Raw genomic sequence first — 19,086 nt, forward strand, 5'->3', positions numbered from 1 at the left:
TAAAAGCTTTAAGAAAGTTGATACAATCTTTTTATGATTTATAATACTATGTTACACAAAATGATAATGAGAACATAAAAAAGTTAATTACCTTTGCATGAATGAACTTCTCCTTTACAGATATATGATCATCACAACTTGGCTTCCCACACGACTCTGCTGATTTATCAGACTCGGTTGACCTGCAACGTAATCTCAAGGTAAAAAAAACACAATATGTTCTTTTACAATTTAATTAAAAAAACACAATAAATTAGACTATATTACCTTGTAGGTACTTCATTCAACAATTTCTCCCATATCGAATTAGCAAATACATTCCCAAGTGACTGAAACAACGTAATAACAGAAGGTTCCCAAACCTTGACATCAAGTTCTAACGATCGCACCTTCGAAATATGAACTCCAAGATTACGATGAACACCAGAACATTCTATGCAAACAAGTATACCAAGATTTAAAGAAGCCCAATCGGGTTCAGGTGATCCACAATCAGCACATATATCATTACCAGCTACTTTTTTTAATGAATCAACTGGTCTTTCACTTTTTACACCGTACGGTAAATGCTGTGAACTTCTACATTCACGCATCATATTTCTACAATTTTGGTCCTTCTCAAAAAAATCTTCAGATGTTGCATCTTGAAATAGTGATTTTTCTCCGAAATTGGTTTCACGTGTAGGACTAGTACATAGATGCTGCGAAAAAAGAACCACGTTGATTCAACATCTTGAAAATATCTAATTAAAAAAATAAATATTATAATGTAGAACCTTTATATTTTAGACACATACCCTCTCGGGCGATTGTGATGTTAATAAAGAAGCTATTACTCCGTTTATTTTGTCAATCCAATCCATTTGTTCCAGTGAACTCTCTGCCTGCATTATCACATAAACCTTCATATAACTTGGTCTCATGATAATAATCTCAAACCAATAACCCAATTTGAAACTTGTAGGTACATTTGGAAAAATGGATAGGTTGGATAACGGGTCAATATGGGTAACTTCTATGTGTGTCAAAACAGGTAAGGTCAGATTAGTGTTGGACCCGTAATACTCTTGTGGCCATATTACCATTTTCACTCTATGCCCCTAACTTTGCCTAAATGACAATAATTACCCTAATAATATTTGACAGTTATTGATGGAATAACTGTCATAACTATAAATCCCTGGGTGTGGTCTTTTATATGTATTATGTCATATCACGTACTCTCTTTTTCTCTCTGGAGAACACCAAGAACTAAAGAGATACTAAAGAGATAATCTTTCCATCAGATTATTGACATAACTACAGTAATTGATTGATCCCAATGACATCATCATCATCAAACCCTAGTGTTCAATCCTTCATTAAGTAAGTTTTCTTTAATGATTGTGTTATATGTGATTACATGTGTTTGATCTTGTATGATTTTATGAATTTATCAACATGTGGTATCAAGAGCGGTTAAAATTAAATCTCATGATTATAAATTATATATAATTGAAATCGATAAAAACTGATTTTGGGATGTAAATTTATCCGATTGATGAATCTGTTATAACTGAAGTTTCATAAATAATGAATTATATACGGATATACCGACATGATGAATATACTTTTCAGAAAATGTCAAAATCTACTTTAATTAAATATTATTTGTTTATGATTATGTTGATGTCCACTTGAATGTTTACGTGATAGTATTTGATAATAATAATAATATATTTATTAATTGTTTTGCTCAGATAATGAATAATGAATGAATTAATGTTTGTTATCAAATACAAACCAAACTTATAACAAAAATATGGCAAGTATGAAAGTATCAAAAATCGTTATACAACCGAACTGTTATTAATTGTTTCGGTGTCATTTGTCAACCGTATCCATAAGTATGTAGTATGTATGTATGATATTTGGTTGCATTAATTGAATGGATGATGATTAAATGTTTGACTACATACATTCAAATCATCATATGTGAATTACGAATTATGAATTGATAATATCATATGTGAATTGCGAATAATGAATTGATATTAATTCATCATGTTGCAACTATGAAGGATTGACTATCTGATATTCAATTTATCTGTTTGATAGTTGCAAGAATTGTTGCAAGAATTAATTTATAAACTTGTTCATAGTTAACGATTCATTAGATGGTGACTTTTACGTTAATTTAAATAACCGGCCCAACGAATGGTTGTTTAAATTGATGTAGAAGTTTAAGAAATATCATGCTATATAAATTGTTTCAGTTTTCACTCAATGAACCCAACGGCTATTTGTGTGTTAACTTGTACAATGAAATATTATAAGCATAATTAGGATGTGTGTTACGTTTCTGCCCAACGGTGATATGTAATATATATGAATGCTTAATGTAGTTAAAGATGTCTAATTAATCTATTATCAACTAAACCAACGTGAGGTTGATAATAGAGCACAACATCTTATATGCCCATTATTTTGGTGTTCATAATAGGTTTTAATGTTTACTAATATGCTTGACTTTACATAATTATATCCCATTAATGTTTATTAGCTTTATTTGAGCATACATTTAATTGTCAATCTATTTCAGCATTTACCTCAACTTCTAATACGGGTTACCTATCCGGAATTGAACCATTAACTGGTACTAATTTTTCAACATGGAGAGATCAAGTGAAACTTACTCTCGGAGTTATGGATCTCGATCATGCACTTTGTATTGATCCTCCCGCTGCACTTACTGATGCTAGTACATCAGATCAGAAACGTGCTTATGAATAGTGGGAGCGATCTAACTGTATGTCTCTCATGATCATTAAGAACTCCATATCCGTTGCTATTCGAGGAGCCATTCCTGACTCTGAGAATGCAAAGGAATACTCAAGCTCCGTAGAGGAACAATTTAAGGGGACTTCAAAAGCCCATGCAAGTACTTTGATCCTCAAAATGTTGACTACCAAGTATGATGGGGTTAGTGGTGTACGTGAGCATATTATGATGATGAGTGATATGACGAATAAACTGAAAGGCATGAACATGGAAATCAGTGAAGGTTTTTTGGTTCATTTCATAGTGACATCTCTCCCTACGCAATTTAGTCCTTTCAAGATCAACTATAATACGCAAAAAGAGAAATGGACAATGAGCGAATTGATTGCCATGTGTGTGCAAGAGGAAGAACGCCTTAAAGTAGAAAAACCTGATGTTGCTCACATTGCTACTACAAACTCCAAAAAGAGAAAGGGCTCATGGAAGGGCAAAGGTTCAAGTGGAGATAAGCATACTCCAAATAAAGTCCAGAAAACAGGTGCAAGTACTAGCTCATTCCAAAACGGTCCAAAATGCAAATTTTGCCGTAAGAATGGGCATATTCAAAGGGACTGTTCGAAATTCAAGGAATGGTTAGCAAAGAAAGGTATATTTGAATCTTTTATGATTAATGAAAATTTTAATGTTAATGTCCCTATTAATTCATGGTGGATTGACTCTGGATCCATGGTACACATTTCTAATTCTTTACAGGGATTCCGTACAATCCGGAGATTGGAAAGAAACCAACGAACAATTAAAGTCGGGAATGGAGTTGATTTAAATGTTGAAGCTGTAGGAACCCTTTCGTTAATTTTGGAAGGTGGCTTTTGTTTAAATCTTCATGGAACTCTTTATGTACCGAGCATGACTCGAAACTTAATATCTGTATCTAAACTAATTATTGATGACTTTATATTTACGTTTGGATACAAAAAAGTGTATATTAGTTTAAATTCCCGTGTTGTTGGAACTGGTTGTCTTGAGGGAAACCTCTTTAAGTTATGCTTAGACAATCAATTTTCGGAATCTTTATTATCATTTAACGTTAATGAGCATGAAATTTAAAATAGGAGAAAACAAGATCTAGAAATCTCATCAATGTTATGGCATAAACGTTTAGGCCATATTTCACGAGACAGAATGACTAGACTCGTGAATGATGAAGTTCTACCAAATCTTGATTTCTCAGATTTTGAAAAATGTGTAGAATGCATAAAAGGAAAAATGACCAAAGGAAATAAGAAAGGTGCCACACGAAGTACCAGATTATTAGAACTAGTACATACTGACATATGTGGACCTTTTCCTTCGGGGATTGGTGGTCATAAATCATTCATTACCTTCATTGACGATTACTCTCATTACATGTACTTGTTCTTAATTAATGAAAAATCCGAATCACTTGAAATGTTCAAAACTTTTAAAGCTGAAGTTGAAAATCAGCTTGAACGAAAAATTAAAGTGGTGAGATCGGATAGGGGAGGTGAATATTACGGTAGACATATTGATATTGGTCAATCTCCTAGATCTTTCTTTGACTTTTGCAAAGATCATGGAATTATTAACCAATATACCATGCCGGGTACCCCTCAGCAGAATGGTGTAGTTGAGAGGAGAAATCGCACTCTTATGGACATGGTTCGGAGTATGTTAGCAAATTCAAACCTTCCCGAATTTCTTTGGACTGAGGCATTGAAAACGGCTGTTCACATCCTTAATAGAGTTCCTTCTAAATCTGTCCCAAAAACACCATATGAAATTTGGACAGGAAGGAAACCTAGCTTATGATATTTACGGGTATGGGGATGTCCAGCCAAAGCAAAGATATACAATCCTCAATCACGAAAACTGGACTTGAAAACCATTAGTTGCTTCTTCATTGGGTACCCAGAACGATCAAAGGGTTACCGATTTTATTGCCCGTCTCACAGTACCAGAATTGTCGAGACACGCCATGCTGAGTTTCTTGAGAATGCTAACAACAGTGGGAGCGGTTCATTTAGAAGAATTGAGCTTCAAGAGGCTCGAGATGAGACACCAATAATTCATGTGCCCATCCCGATTAATATGCCACTTGACACCTCAAATGATCACTTAACTTCCGATGATCATCCAAATAATGTCGAGGGAAATGAACCTAACCCCGTGACTAATGTTGAACCACAAGAAACTCAACAGCCGTTGCGCAGGTCACAACGACAAAGGCAGCCCACAAATTTTGACGATTACTATACCTATTTGAGTGAGGCTTATTTTGACTTAGGAAAATGCGATGACCCCACTTCATATGAAGAAGCCATTACTTGTGACCAATCAGCTCATTGGAGGGAAGCAATGAATGATGAGTTGAACTCAATGAGCAAAAATGACGTTTGGGAACTTGCTGAACTGCCAAAGGGTGCAAAACCCGTTGGATGCAAGTGGGTCTTTAAGACTAAACTTGACCCAAATGGAAATGTTGAGCGATATAAAGCTCGTTTGGTCGCGAAAGGGTATACTCAAAAGGAGGGCATTGATTATAAGGAGACCTTTTCTCCTGTATCGAGAAAAGACTCCCTAAGGATCGTAATGGCCTTAGTAGCTCATTTTGACTTGGAGTTACACCAAATGGACGTCAAAACTGCATTTCTTAATGGAGATTTACATGAAGATGTGTTCATGGCTCAACCTCAAGGTTTTATATCTGAAGGCCAAGAACACTTAGTTTGTAAACTCAAGAAATCTATTTATGGGCTTAAACAAGCTTCTCGTCAATGGTACTTAAAATTTGATGAAGTAATGAAGAAACACAACTTCATCAAAAATCAGGTAGATCAATGTGTGTACCTCAAAATGAGTGGGAGCAATTTTATTATACTTGTCCTTTACGTTGATGATATACTTTTGGTAAGTAATAATATTGATTTGTTGCATGAGTCAAAGCGTTTTCTTTTTAGAAACTTTGACATGAAAGATCTTCGTGAAGCCTCTTATGTTATAGGAATTGAAATTCACCGAGATCGAGCCAATGAGACTTTAGGATTGTCCCAGAAGGCATATATCGAACGCGTACTCAATAGGTTCGGTATGCAACATTGCTCCCCTACGGTCGCTCCTCTGGTTAAGGGTGATGCTTTCGGATCTCATCAATGTCCGAAAACTGAGGTTGAAATTGAGGAAATGAAGCAAATTCCTTATGCTTCCATAGTAGGAAGCTTGACGTATGTTCAAGTTTGTACTCGACCAGATATCGCATATATATGTGGCATGTTAGGCAGATTTCAATCTAATCCTGGCCTACATCATTGGAAAGCTGCTAAGAAAGTATTGTGATATCTTCAAGGAACTAAAGAGTACAAATTAACCTACACAAGAACCGACAATCTTGAAGTCATTGGATACTCGGATTCTGACTTTGCGAAATGCAAAGATACTAGTAGGTCGACTATGGGATATATTTTCATGTTGTCAGGTGGGCCTATTTCTTGGAAAAGTCAGAAGAAAGTGCTAACGGCGACCTCAACGATGATGGCTGAGTATGTCGCGGTTTATAATGCAACATGTCAAGCAATGTTGTTGAAAAACTTGATCACTGGACTCAAAATTGTTAATTCCATCTCAAGGCCATTGAAGATTTACTGCGATAATAGCGCAGCCGTGAGCTTCTCGAACAGTAACAGTTCGACTGGAGCTGGTTTATACCTCGATACAAAGTACTTATTCGTACGTGAAAGAGTGGAGGAACAACGTATATGTATCGAGCACATTAGAACTCATGAAATGCTTGCGGATCCGCTAACTAAAGGTCTGCCACCCAATGTATTTACGAGTCACGTGACTAAGATGGGTTTTCGTCGAGACCTTACATGATGTTACAGTTAGTGTACTATTTCATGATAACGTTTAATTCTTAATGAAAGCGCTTTAAGACTTTATCCTTCACTATAATGTCTTGTTTGTCTATATTTACTTCAAATGTGTACACTTAATATTCATTATAGACAAACTAATGATGTGTACCACATTATGCTCTTGTCATTTTTGGCTTAAAGAAATCATACATTTTATATTAGTACCATAAGTATGATTGATGGGGGTCCCGTGTCAAACGCGACGCGTAAGGCTGTATCTTTTTGCTTTGGTCCTATATGAAAATATGATAATTATGATAAACTTGGCCAATCTAATTTTAAGTTTATCTATAAATGGTAATTCGGCCAAGTGGGAGAATGTTGGACCCGTAATACTCTTGTGGCCATATTACCATTTTCACTCTATGCCCCTAACTTTGCCTAAATGACAATAATTACCCTAATAATATTTGACAGTTATTGATGGAATAACTGTCATAACTATAAATCCCTGGGTGTGGTCTTTTATATGTATTATGTCATATCACGTACTCTCTTTTTCTCTCTGGAGAACACCAAGAACTAAAGAGATACTAAAGAGATAATCTTTCCATCAGATTATTGACATAACTACAGTAATTGATTGATCCCAATGACATCACCATCATCAAACCCTAGTGTTCAATCCTTCATTCCATCAAGTAAGTTTTCTTCAATGATTGTGTTATATGTGATTACATGTGTTTGATCCTGTATGATTTTATGAATTTATCAACAATTAGATCCAACCATAACACTTTTTGTCCATATAATTTTAGATAACTGGTCCATCAAACATGATAAGTATAATATTTCTGTAACCATATAATATTTTGAATATACTGATGTAAGAGGTTTATTGACTGAAAATAAACTGTAGGTAACAATTCACATATTTATCTCATTGGCCCGTTTCCATTTAAGATAAAAAAAAATTTCACCCATTTGACCAGTAGAGATGAAACATGACCGAAGTAATTCATTTTGAATTAGTGTTTGGACCCTGAACTCCTTGCGAGAGGTTGCAGGTTCAGATCCTAGGGTGTACAGGGAAGGTTTGGGTCGAAATTGCCACCTCATTATAGCCAAAAGTGTGACGACCCAGGAATTTCCGACCAAATTTAAACTTTATCTTTATATTAATCCGACACGATAAGCAAAGTTTGTTAAGTTAAATCTTGAAAATTTTAAAACTGTATTCATACATTCATTTAACCTCGACCAAATTCCAATGATTCACGAACCATTAAACGAACATAATTGATTATATATGAATACATGTATATATTATAACTTGATAACATTAGCGAGGTATTAAATATAAATACTTTACAATATAGTGTTTGGTTCTATATGTTTGTTGAAGAAATTTCATAGTAATAAATTGATGTAGTTTTCAACTGTACTAAAACACTTTTCCATATAACACGACTTGTCTATCTAAACTGCCTTTGAATAAATAAACGTAAGTTGAAATATTGGTTGTAACGTGTATTTAAAAGTATTCATTAAATATATATGTTTTCAAATTAAGTATACGGTAGTAACACCCGCCTAGTGACGCATTTGATATTAAAAAAAAAAATGATTAGTACTTGTATCCATTTAAATTCTTAAAAAGAAAAATGTTACGCGCTAAACTATTTTCCTAAATAAAATAAAAATAAACTTTGAAAAATAAATAGTTTTGAAAAACTAAATGTTATATTAGATGAAAGATTTTGGATACAAATTTATATTCCTAAAAATGTATCTATATATTTTAACCTCGTCATAAAACGTCTCAATTTAAAATAAAATATTTTGGTAAACAACGAGTCACTGATTTATAGAATCAAATGACCACGACACTCAAATTTTATAAGATATATTTTCATAAAGTATTTTTTATAAATAAATTAAATTATTATTAAAGGTACACGTCGCGTAACGTAAAAGACTAGTTTTCTAAACGTACGAGAGTGCGCTCAAAAAATCGAAAGTGGTACATGAGTCATGAGACCACGTCCGTGTCATTTTTATAAAAATTATATTTTTACTACGCACGTAAATATAATATAATATTTAATTAATTCTAAAGATTAAATATATTATACATTAATTAATATATAAACTAATCTATATTACGTACCATATGTGTAATATGTGTAAAGAACTAGTGTCGGCAAAATTCTTGTGAGTGCATATGAGCTGTAATGGTCGCATGGGGTATGATTGGGGGAGAGGTCTTATAAAACGCACGGGTTCCATTTTCATTCATATTCTATCTCTCTCTCTCGTAGTATATGTATGTTTATATTATTTTTATTATTATTATTATTATTGTTATTATTAATATTAAGATTATTAATTTTATTATTTTTAGTATTAAGTATTAATAAGCGATATTATTAGTAGTATTACATAAAATACTACGACGAGGTCATGAACGAGTAATTTCAAAACTGGGTTCGAGTAGGATAGGGCTAAGGAAATTATGGGTTATAGCTATGGAGGTGATGGGTATGGTTCATGGGTATGCTCATGAGGTCAATTTAGTGTTTATCATCTCCGTTGCGTCTACGTACCTTTCCTGCAATATTGAACCTCAATATTGATACGTGAGTACTCGTAAATTAATTTTTACATATCAATAGTGTATCCTTGACTAGTGCTTGAGAATATAGGATTATGCATTCTTATATTTTTGATATTGCCCTTAGATAGGTTATGTCGAATCTCGAATTGATTACACCTGCGATTGAGATAAGGTATAAGATATGCATGTCCTTGGAAAGCTAGCGAAAAATTAAGAACTTTTCCTTTAGATGTCGAATGGTTTCGATGAACGGATTAGGAGTTATAATCAATTGAATTTTTTGTAAAAATGATTACTATTATCGTCGTTCTAGTTTTATCAAATTATTATTATTATTATTATTATTATTTGTATTATTATTATTATCAATAAAAAGTATTATCATTAAAAATTGTTATTTTTATTACTATCGTTAAAGTTATTATTATTAAAACAGTTATCATAATATTTATTATTATTAGTATTATTATAATTAAACTAATATTAGTAACACTTAATTATTATAATTTACTATTATTATCACTAAAATGAACGCGACATAAAAGACGATTTAAAAGCTGCTAACAAATCAATTAGGAAATAATAAGTATGAGTATCATGATGAAATTTAAAATATTATAAGAAAATGATTTAGATAAAATTATCGTTGTTCATTATTTTTATCACTATTATTATTAAAAATATTATTTTTTACAAAAGTTATTATTTTTAATAGGAATATCATTGTTAATATAAATTTCACTAATATCGTGAATTAGAATTATCATTTCTCATAATATCATTTTGGTAAATACAAAAATTAATATTTTTAATAATAGGATAATAATAATTATTATTACAAAATACTACAACTTTTACCTACTAATATTATCAATGTTATTTTATCAAATAAATATGTAATACAAATAATATAATTACTTTAATAAAACCTATCATAATATCTTTACTAAACGAACTTTATAAGATATGTCAAAGTATATTTTTATATATTATTTTATTATATTATTACTCTAATAAATCTTTTAAAAATATAAAATGACGATATTTAAAATATATAATAATCATTTATAAATTTTGGAAATTATTTTTGAGTCAAATTGACTTTTGTAAACCTTTGCATATTAGTCTCGAGCATTAGGATTGTGGTACACTATGACTTGACTTAAATTATTAGACAAATATTGACCAACATATAAAAATACATAATTAATATAGGTTCGTGAATCCGAGGCCAACCTTACAATTGTCCAATGATGTTATATGTATTTTTACTACGAAATACAGTATGGTGAGTTTCATTTGCCTTTTTACCCTTTATATTTTTGGGCTGAGAATACATGCGCAATTTTTATAAATGTTTTACGAAATAGACACAAGTAATCGAAACTACATTATATGGTTGAATTATCGAAATCGAATATGCCCTTTTTTATTAAGTCTGGTAATCTAAGAATTAGGGAACAGACACCCTAATTGACGCGAATCCTAAAGATAGATCTATCGGGCCCAACAAGCCCCATCCAAAGTACCGGATGCTTTAGTACTTCGAAATTTATATCATGTCCGAAGGAGGATCCCGGAATGATGGGGATATTCTAATATGCATATTGTTAAGGTCGGTTACCAGGTGTTCTATCCATATGAATGATATTATTGTCTCTATCCATGGGACGTATGTTTATGAGAAATGGAAATATGAAATCTTGTGGTCTATTAAAATTATGAAATGATTATTTATGTTAAACTAATGAACTCACCAACCTTTTGGTTGACACTTTAAAGCATGTTTATTCTCAGGTATGAAAGAAATCTTCCGCTGTGCATTTGCTCATATTAGAGATATTACTTGGAGTCATTTATGACATATTTCAAAAGACGTTGCATTCGAGTCGTTGAGGTCATCAAGATTATTATTAAGTCAATTATAGTTGGATGTATTATGAAATGGTATGCAGGTCGTCAACTTTCAATGAAATGAAAGTTTGTCTTTCAAAACGAATGCAATGTTTGTAAAATGTATCATATAGAGGTCAAGTACCTCGTGATGTAACCAACTATTGTGAATCATTTATAATCGATGTGGACTTCATCCGGATGGATTAGGACGGGTCTCTACAGTTTGTATCAGAGCGGTGGTCTTAGCGAACCAGGTCTGTATTAGTGTGTATAACCGATAAGTCATTAGGATGCATTAGTGAGTCTGGACTTCGACCGTGTCTGCATGTCAAAAATTTTGCCTATCGTTTTTGTCGGAAATCATCAGTTTATCATCCTTAAGATATTACCTGCTTATCATTCTTAGTCTAGACACATCTTACTGCAATGATTGCATGAATAGTGTATAGACAAAATTTATATCTTAGCATATCTACTAATCCATATCTTAGCGTATCTGTCACTGTAGACTTTATCTGACACGTTTCCTAAATTTTCTCCGTAATTCACGGGATCTTTGGAAGTATGTATAGATATTCTATATATAATTAGAATATCATTCGATATTCGAAAATCATTTCATATCAAAACCCTTTAACTGATCGTGAGAGATGGATCCTACACCTAGCTTGGATTCCATTAGTTCCAGAAGCAATTTCGAGATGTATATTGAAGCAGACTCCGAAGTCAATGAACCAGAAGTGCCTCAACCATTTAGTTATTTTTCTTTCTGGAGGAGATGGGGGTGGGTCCGAGACTTACTCACTCGATGGAGAAATGAAGAAGGCGAGCCCTATCGCGAACCAAACTTACCTCCTAACATCGGAGAAAACGATGTACTCACCGGTGAACCTATGCGCAACACTGTATTCACCCTTCTTGCTAAAGTTTTTCACCTCGAAGGTCGCATTACTGTAATCTCAGAAAATATTCAACCTCTACTTCCGAATACCAATAGAAGGGGAATATTAAAAGAAGTTAGGGAACTTCGAATTGATAATCAAGATCTATCGAATCAGATGAGTGGATGGATAGAAATGATAGAGGGTAGGATAGAAAACCTGACAAGAATGGTGCGTGATCTACAATCTATACTTACTACACCAACATCATCAGCATCAACAACACTTGTAGCACCGACAGCAACAGTACCACCATCAGTAGCACCAGCAGCATAACCAGTACCAACCACAACAACATCATCACACGTCTCAACCTCGCAGTCTATACCCCTAGCATAATCATCGTTCTACGAATCGTTCTACATAAACTATCTTCGTCCTTCATGGCGATTATATAATCTCTAATGTTTTAGAGATTATGTACCTTAGTTCTAGCCGTAAATCTGATGAGTTTAATATCACATTGACTCATTAAATTCATGATTACGTCTGAAGAAAATATATATGTATATATGTTTTCATAAAGATGGTAATTAAAAGTTTTATAGTACAAACTGTTAATGGTGAAAATATTTTAACGGGTAGGTAATACCCGAGAAATATTTAGATTTCACATTAATAAGTTACATTGTACGTTCTTCGTATCTGATTCAACAGTCTTTTACTATCCTACTTACATCCATCGATATACAAATCCGTTCACCACAGAATAACCATATTCATCCAATTTCATATTGAGATTTCGATTTATCAGAATCCAACAAGTGGCATAATGAAGAAAACATTTGACAAAATAAAATTTGTTAGAAATAAACAAATTAACTATGAAAAATTTTGTTAAGAATCCACGTTAACTGTTCCTAGCTAATTGTTCCTAGCTAACTGATTACATTTTATTTATCGCAATTTAATTATCGCAATTTACATTCTCGCAATTTTATTTAAATTTCTGTTATTTATTTTACGCATTTTAAATATCGGGACATGTATATAATGTTTTGACATATCATATCGACCCATCTATATATATTATTTGGAATAACCATAGACTCTCTATATGCAGTAATGATCGAGTTCTCTATACAGGGTTGAGGTTGATTCTATAATAATATATATAAGTTTGAGTTGTGATCGAGTCTGAGACAGGTACACGGGTCACGATACGAATTAATTAATTCGTATATTATATATAAAACTGTATATGAATTATTGGACTGTCAACTGTGGGCTATCGACTGTGGACTAATATGATTGGACAATTAAAATGAATTAAAATATTGATTATAACATATGAAACTAAATAATTCTTCAAGTTTGCCACTTGATTTCATCTCAAATCTCATTGTATCTTGACAATTATAATCCGCGTTCAAACCTTTCATGATTCTTGAAAACACCTCAATCAAGAGGATGAATCAACCGCACTTCATCTACGGGAGAAAAGATTGATGCATATAGTTATGCACCTGAAAACACTCGGAATCTGAGTAAACGCTTAAAATGTATCTGTGCTAGCTCTTTTGGCGTTGTTATTACCGAAAATAACTTTGCTATTCATTTTTCAAAATAGCAAATTTTGTCACAGCTCCAGCAAGTCAACTTCGACTTTTCGTTCGAAACAACCTTATTATCACCTTAATCTATATGCATGCTCTTTTATTGTTACCAGAGAATCTTTTATATTCTACCATATTACCAGCAGACATACCAGTAATCTCGTTGCTCCTTGGTTTAAATCCCTCCGACAAATCACTACTTTTATCTATTGAAGTCTCATCATATTCTCATCCGCATCTGGTAACGAGAATTGCCATACCAATTAACGGGAATCAGCAAATCTGTATTGTGAGCCACGCAACGTTTCCACATCAACAGTTATATGTAAACATATAACATTTATCTCTTAGAATTATGATCTTTCATCTGAAATCCTGAAAAGCACTCAGTCTACAAATCAAATACTCTGAATGTTGAAAAAGCTGAATGAAGCAACAGAAACCGTAGACAACCGTAAACGACCTTAATCGTCAGAAGTTGATGATAAAGAATTGTAGGTTGGCAAAGCTCAGAAAAAAAGTTTGAAACTGAAAAACTGATTGAGCAAATTATGAAGGGAGCCGTGGACAAATCACAAAGAATAATTTTGACTTCAAAGAATCTAAATGATTCAGTACCTGCTGAAGTCATTAACGAATACCTTGCTTTTGACTCCAAACTCTTGCGGACAAATTTTCTTCATCATCCTTCGATATTAGAAATTCCAAGATATCATCGTATCTTTCATTATAAATATCCTCCATATTTCTGAAAATATTTTCATAAATATTCTTATCTGAAATCATTAATCTATTCGTACTATCAGTGTTACATCATATAGAAACTGTTAGTTTCTATATTCTATAAACTTTCGAGTTTAAAATATGAATGTTATTGAAGTAATGTTGGGAACTGATGCATGAGTTAGTATAATATAATGACACTTGATCAACGTGATTATATTACAGTAAGTCGTGCTGAGTTTCTAAATGGAATGTGATGATTCACAGATCATAACGTCATCATGTGTCATGTTACATGACTCTTACGTTCTGTCTAATCTATAAACATATCAAGAACATATTTTTTCTTGATAGTCCTATCTTTCCTTGAATTCTGGTAATTTGACAAGTCAAATTGTGTTATTACTATTTCTTTCGTAGAACATTAACAATGTTCATTCTGAAACTTATATCTGCGAATTCTGGACCATTACAAGAGATGCCTAATCGCAAGAAGAAGAAACGAAAGGACAAAGCTCCGAAATAGAAATTTGAGTATAAATCGCAGCAAATATGGGGAGAGTATTAACTTGGGATAACAATGATTATAGAAAACAGAAGCAAGGACTTCGAAATATAAAGGAGAAAATAAATATGATAACCACACATAAATTACAAACCGTGTATATCAATGTTTATCGCAACATAAAGACACAGAAGAATTAAACACACTATAATTCCGAGGGCGAAGTAGAAGAACACAGATTCCTCAGGTGGAAGTTGGAAAAGGAGAATGATTGTTGAGATAGTAAGGATAAGGACAAGAATCAGAACTGGATTAAGCATTTTCACAGCCTTTTGAGTTTGGGAATTTAGTATAGGAGTGGTAAAGACAATGGAACGGAAGAAGTTCATTTATAGTGAGAATACCAGACAAAGTAATCGAGATAAATGATCGCATTTAATTATAGAGATCTTAATTTCCATAAATCCCGAAGAATCAGATCTTATAGATTTCCAAGATTTTCTTTAAATCCCTTGAATTCCAGAATTCAACCATGATAACGTCAAAAGTTAAGGCAAAACTTTAGTTCTCAATTCATTCCTTTTGGGGTAGCTTCACTCGTACTCTTCAAGTATCGAATTGTTTTATCTATATTACTCAATAGTGATAAAACTCTATATACCAACTCATAATCGTCATAAAAAAATTTCATTTGATTAGCCATAACGACCACGATCAAATTTCGGGACGAAATTTCTTTAACAGGTAGGTACTGTGACGACCCGGGAATTTCCGACCAAATTTAAACTTTATCTTTATATTAATCCGACACGATAAGCAAAGTTTGTTAAGTTAAATCTTGAAAATTTTAAAACTGTATTCATACATTCATTTAACCTCGACCAAATTCCAATGATTCACGAACCATTAAACGAACATAATTGATTATATATGAATACATGTATATATTATAACTTGATAACATTAGCGAGGTATTAAATATAAATACTTTACAATATAGTATTTGGTTCTATATGTTTGTTGAAGAAATTTCATAGTAATAAGTTGATGTAGTTTTCAACTGTACTAAAACACTTTTCCATATAACATGACTTGTCTATCTAAACTGCCTTTGAATAAATAAACGTAAGTTGAAATATTGGTTGTAACGTGTATTTAAAAGTATTCATTAAATATATATGTTTTCAAATTAAGTATACGGTAGTAACATCCGCCTAGTGACGCATTTGATATTAAAAAAAAAAAAAAACGATTAGTACTTGTATCCATTTAAATTCTTAAAAAGAAAAATGTTACGCGCTAAACTATTTTCCTAAATAAAATAAAAATAAACTTTGAAAAATAAATAGTTTTGAAAAACTAAATGTTATATTAGATGAAAGATTTTGGATACAAATTTATATTCCTAAAAATGTATCTATATATTTTAACCTCGTCATAAAACGTCTCAATTTAAAATAAAATATTTTGGTAAACAACGAGTCACTGATTTATAGAATCAAATGACCACGACACTCAAATTTTATAAGATATATTTTCATAAAGTATTTTTTTATAAATAAATTAAATTATTATTAAAGGTACACGTCGCGTAACGTAAAAGACTAGTTTTCTAAACGTACGAGAGTGCGCTCAAAAAATCGAAAGTGGTACATGAGTCATGAGACCACGTCCGTGTCATTTTTATAAAAATTATATTTTTACTACGCACGTAAATATAATATAATATTTAATTAATTCTAAAGATTAAATATATTATATATTAATTAATATATAAACTAATCTATATTACGTACCATATGTGTAATATGTGTAAAGAACTAGTGTCGGCAAAATTCTTGTGAGTGCATATGAGCTGTAATGGTCGCATGGGGTATGATTGGGGGAGAGGTCTTATAAAACGCACGGGTTCCATTTTCATTCATATTCTATCTCTCTCTCTCGTAGTATATGTATGTTTATATTATTTTTATTATTATTATTATTATTGTTATTATTAATATTAAGATTATTAATTTTATTATTTTTAGTATTAAGTATTAATAAGCGATATTATTAGTAGTATTACATAAAATACTACGACGAGGTCATGAACGAGTAATTTCAAAACTGGGTTCGAGTAGGATAGGGCTAAGGAAATTATGGGTTATAGCTATGGAGGTGATGGGTATGGTTCATGGGTATGCTCATGAGGTCAATTTAGTGTTTATCATCTCCGTTGCGTCTACGTACCTTTCCTGCAATATTGAACCTCAATATTGATACGTGAGTACTCGTAAATTAATTTTTACATATCAATAGTGTATCCTTGACTAGTGCTTGAGAATATATGATTATGCATTCTTATATTTTTGATATTGCCCTTAGATAGGTTATGTCGAATCTCGAATTAATTACACCTGCGATTGAGATAAGGTATAAGATATGCATGTCCTTGGAAAGCTAGCGAAAAATTAAGAACTTTTCCTTTAGATGTCGAATGGTTTCGATGAACGGATTAGGAGTTATAGTCAATTGAATTTTTTGTAAAAATGATTACTATTATCGTCGTTCTAGTTTTATCAAATTATTATTATTATTATTATTATTATTTGTATTATTATTATTATCAATAAAAAGTATTATCATTAAAAATTGTTATTTTTATTACTATCGTTAAAGTTATTATTATTAAAACAGTTATCATAATATTTATTATTATTAGTATTATTATAATTAAACTAATATTAGTAACACTTAATTATTATAATTTACTATTATTATCACTAAAATGAACGCGACATAAAAGACGATTTAAAAGCTGCTAACAAATCAATTAGGAAATAATAAGTATGAGTATCATGATGAAATTTAAAATATTATAAGAAAATGATTTAGATAAAATTATCGTTGTTCATTATTTTTTATCACTATTATTATTAAAAATATTATTTTTTACAAAAGTTATTATTTTTAATAGGAATATCATTGTTAATATAAATTTCACTAATATCGTGAATTAGAATTATCATTTCTCATAATATCATTTTGGTAAATACAAAAATTAATATTTTTAATAATAGGATAATAATAATTATTATTACAAAATACTACAACTTTTACCTACTAATATTATCAATGTTATTTTATCAAATAAATATGTAATACAAATAATATAATTACTTTAATAAAACCTATCATAATATCTTTACTAAACGAACTTTATAAGATATGTCAAAGTATATTTTTATATATTATTTTATTATATTATTACTCTAATAAATCTTTTAAAAATATTTAAAAATATAAAATGACGATATTTAAAATATATAATAATCATTTATAAATTTTGGAAATTATTTTTGAGTCAAATTGACTTTTGTAAACCTTTGCATATTAGTCTCGAGCATTAGGATTGTGGTACACTATGACTTGACTTAAATTATTAGACAAATATTGACCAACATATAAAAATACATAATTAATATAGGTTCGTGAATCCGAGGCCAACCTTACAATTGTCCAATGATGTTATATGTATTTTTACTACGAAATACAGTATGGTGAGTTTCATTTGCCTTTTTACCCTTTATATTTTTGGGCTGAGAATACATGCGCAATTTTTATAAATGTTTTACGAAATAGACACAAGTAATCGAAACTACATTATATGGTTGAATTATCGAAATCGAATATGCCCTTTTTTATTAAGTCTGGTAATCTAAGAATTAGGGAACAGACACCCTAATTGACGCGAATCCTAAAGATAGATCTATCGGGCCCAACAAGCCCCATCCAAAGTACCGGATGCTTTAGTACTTCGAAATTTATATCATGTCCGAAGGAGGATCCCGGAATGATGGGGATATTCTAATATGCATATTGTTAAGGTCGGTTACCAGGTGTTCTATCCATATGAATGATATTTTTGTCTCTATCCATGGGACGTATGTTTATGAGAAATGGAAATATGAAATCTTGTGGTCTATTAAAATTATGAAATGATTATTTATGTTAAACTAATGAACTCATCAACCTTTTGGTTGACACTTTAAAGCATGTTTATTCTCAGGTATGAAAGAAATCTTCCGCTGTGCATTTGCTCATATTAGAGATATTACTTGGAGTCATTTATGACATATTTCAAAAGACGTTGCATTCGAGTCGTTGAGGTCATCAAGATTATTATTAAGTCAATTATAGTTGGATGTATTATGAAATGGTATGCAGGTCGTCA

General features: G+C 31.5%; 1 protein-coding gene across 1 annotated transcript in view; it reads right to left on the bottom strand.

Annotated features, from left to right (window-relative positions):
• Nucleotides 1–19,086, bottom strand: part of LOC139894515 (ADP-ribosylation factor GTPase-activating protein AGD1-like) — a 29,225-nt gene that overhangs the window by 1,803 nt on the left and 8,336 nt on the right. Inside the window, exons 12-14 of the mRNA XM_071877842.1 lie at nt 798–884; nt 268–701; nt 92–182 (exon numbers count right to left, since the gene is read on the bottom strand). Coding sequence (XP_071733943.1) covers nt 92–182; nt 268–701; nt 798–884 — 612 coding nt within the window. The remainder of the gene's footprint in view (nt 1–91; nt 183–267; nt 702–797; nt 885–19,086) is intronic.

Source organism: Rutidosis leptorrhynchoides, chromosome 2 (genome assembly GCF_046630445.1).
Source record: "Rutidosis leptorrhynchoides isolate AG116_Rl617_1_P2 chromosome 2, CSIRO_AGI_Rlap_v1, whole genome shotgun sequence".
In the NCBI taxonomy this organism is placed as follows: Eukaryota; Viridiplantae; Streptophyta; class Magnoliopsida; order Asterales; family Asteraceae; genus Rutidosis; species Rutidosis leptorrhynchoides.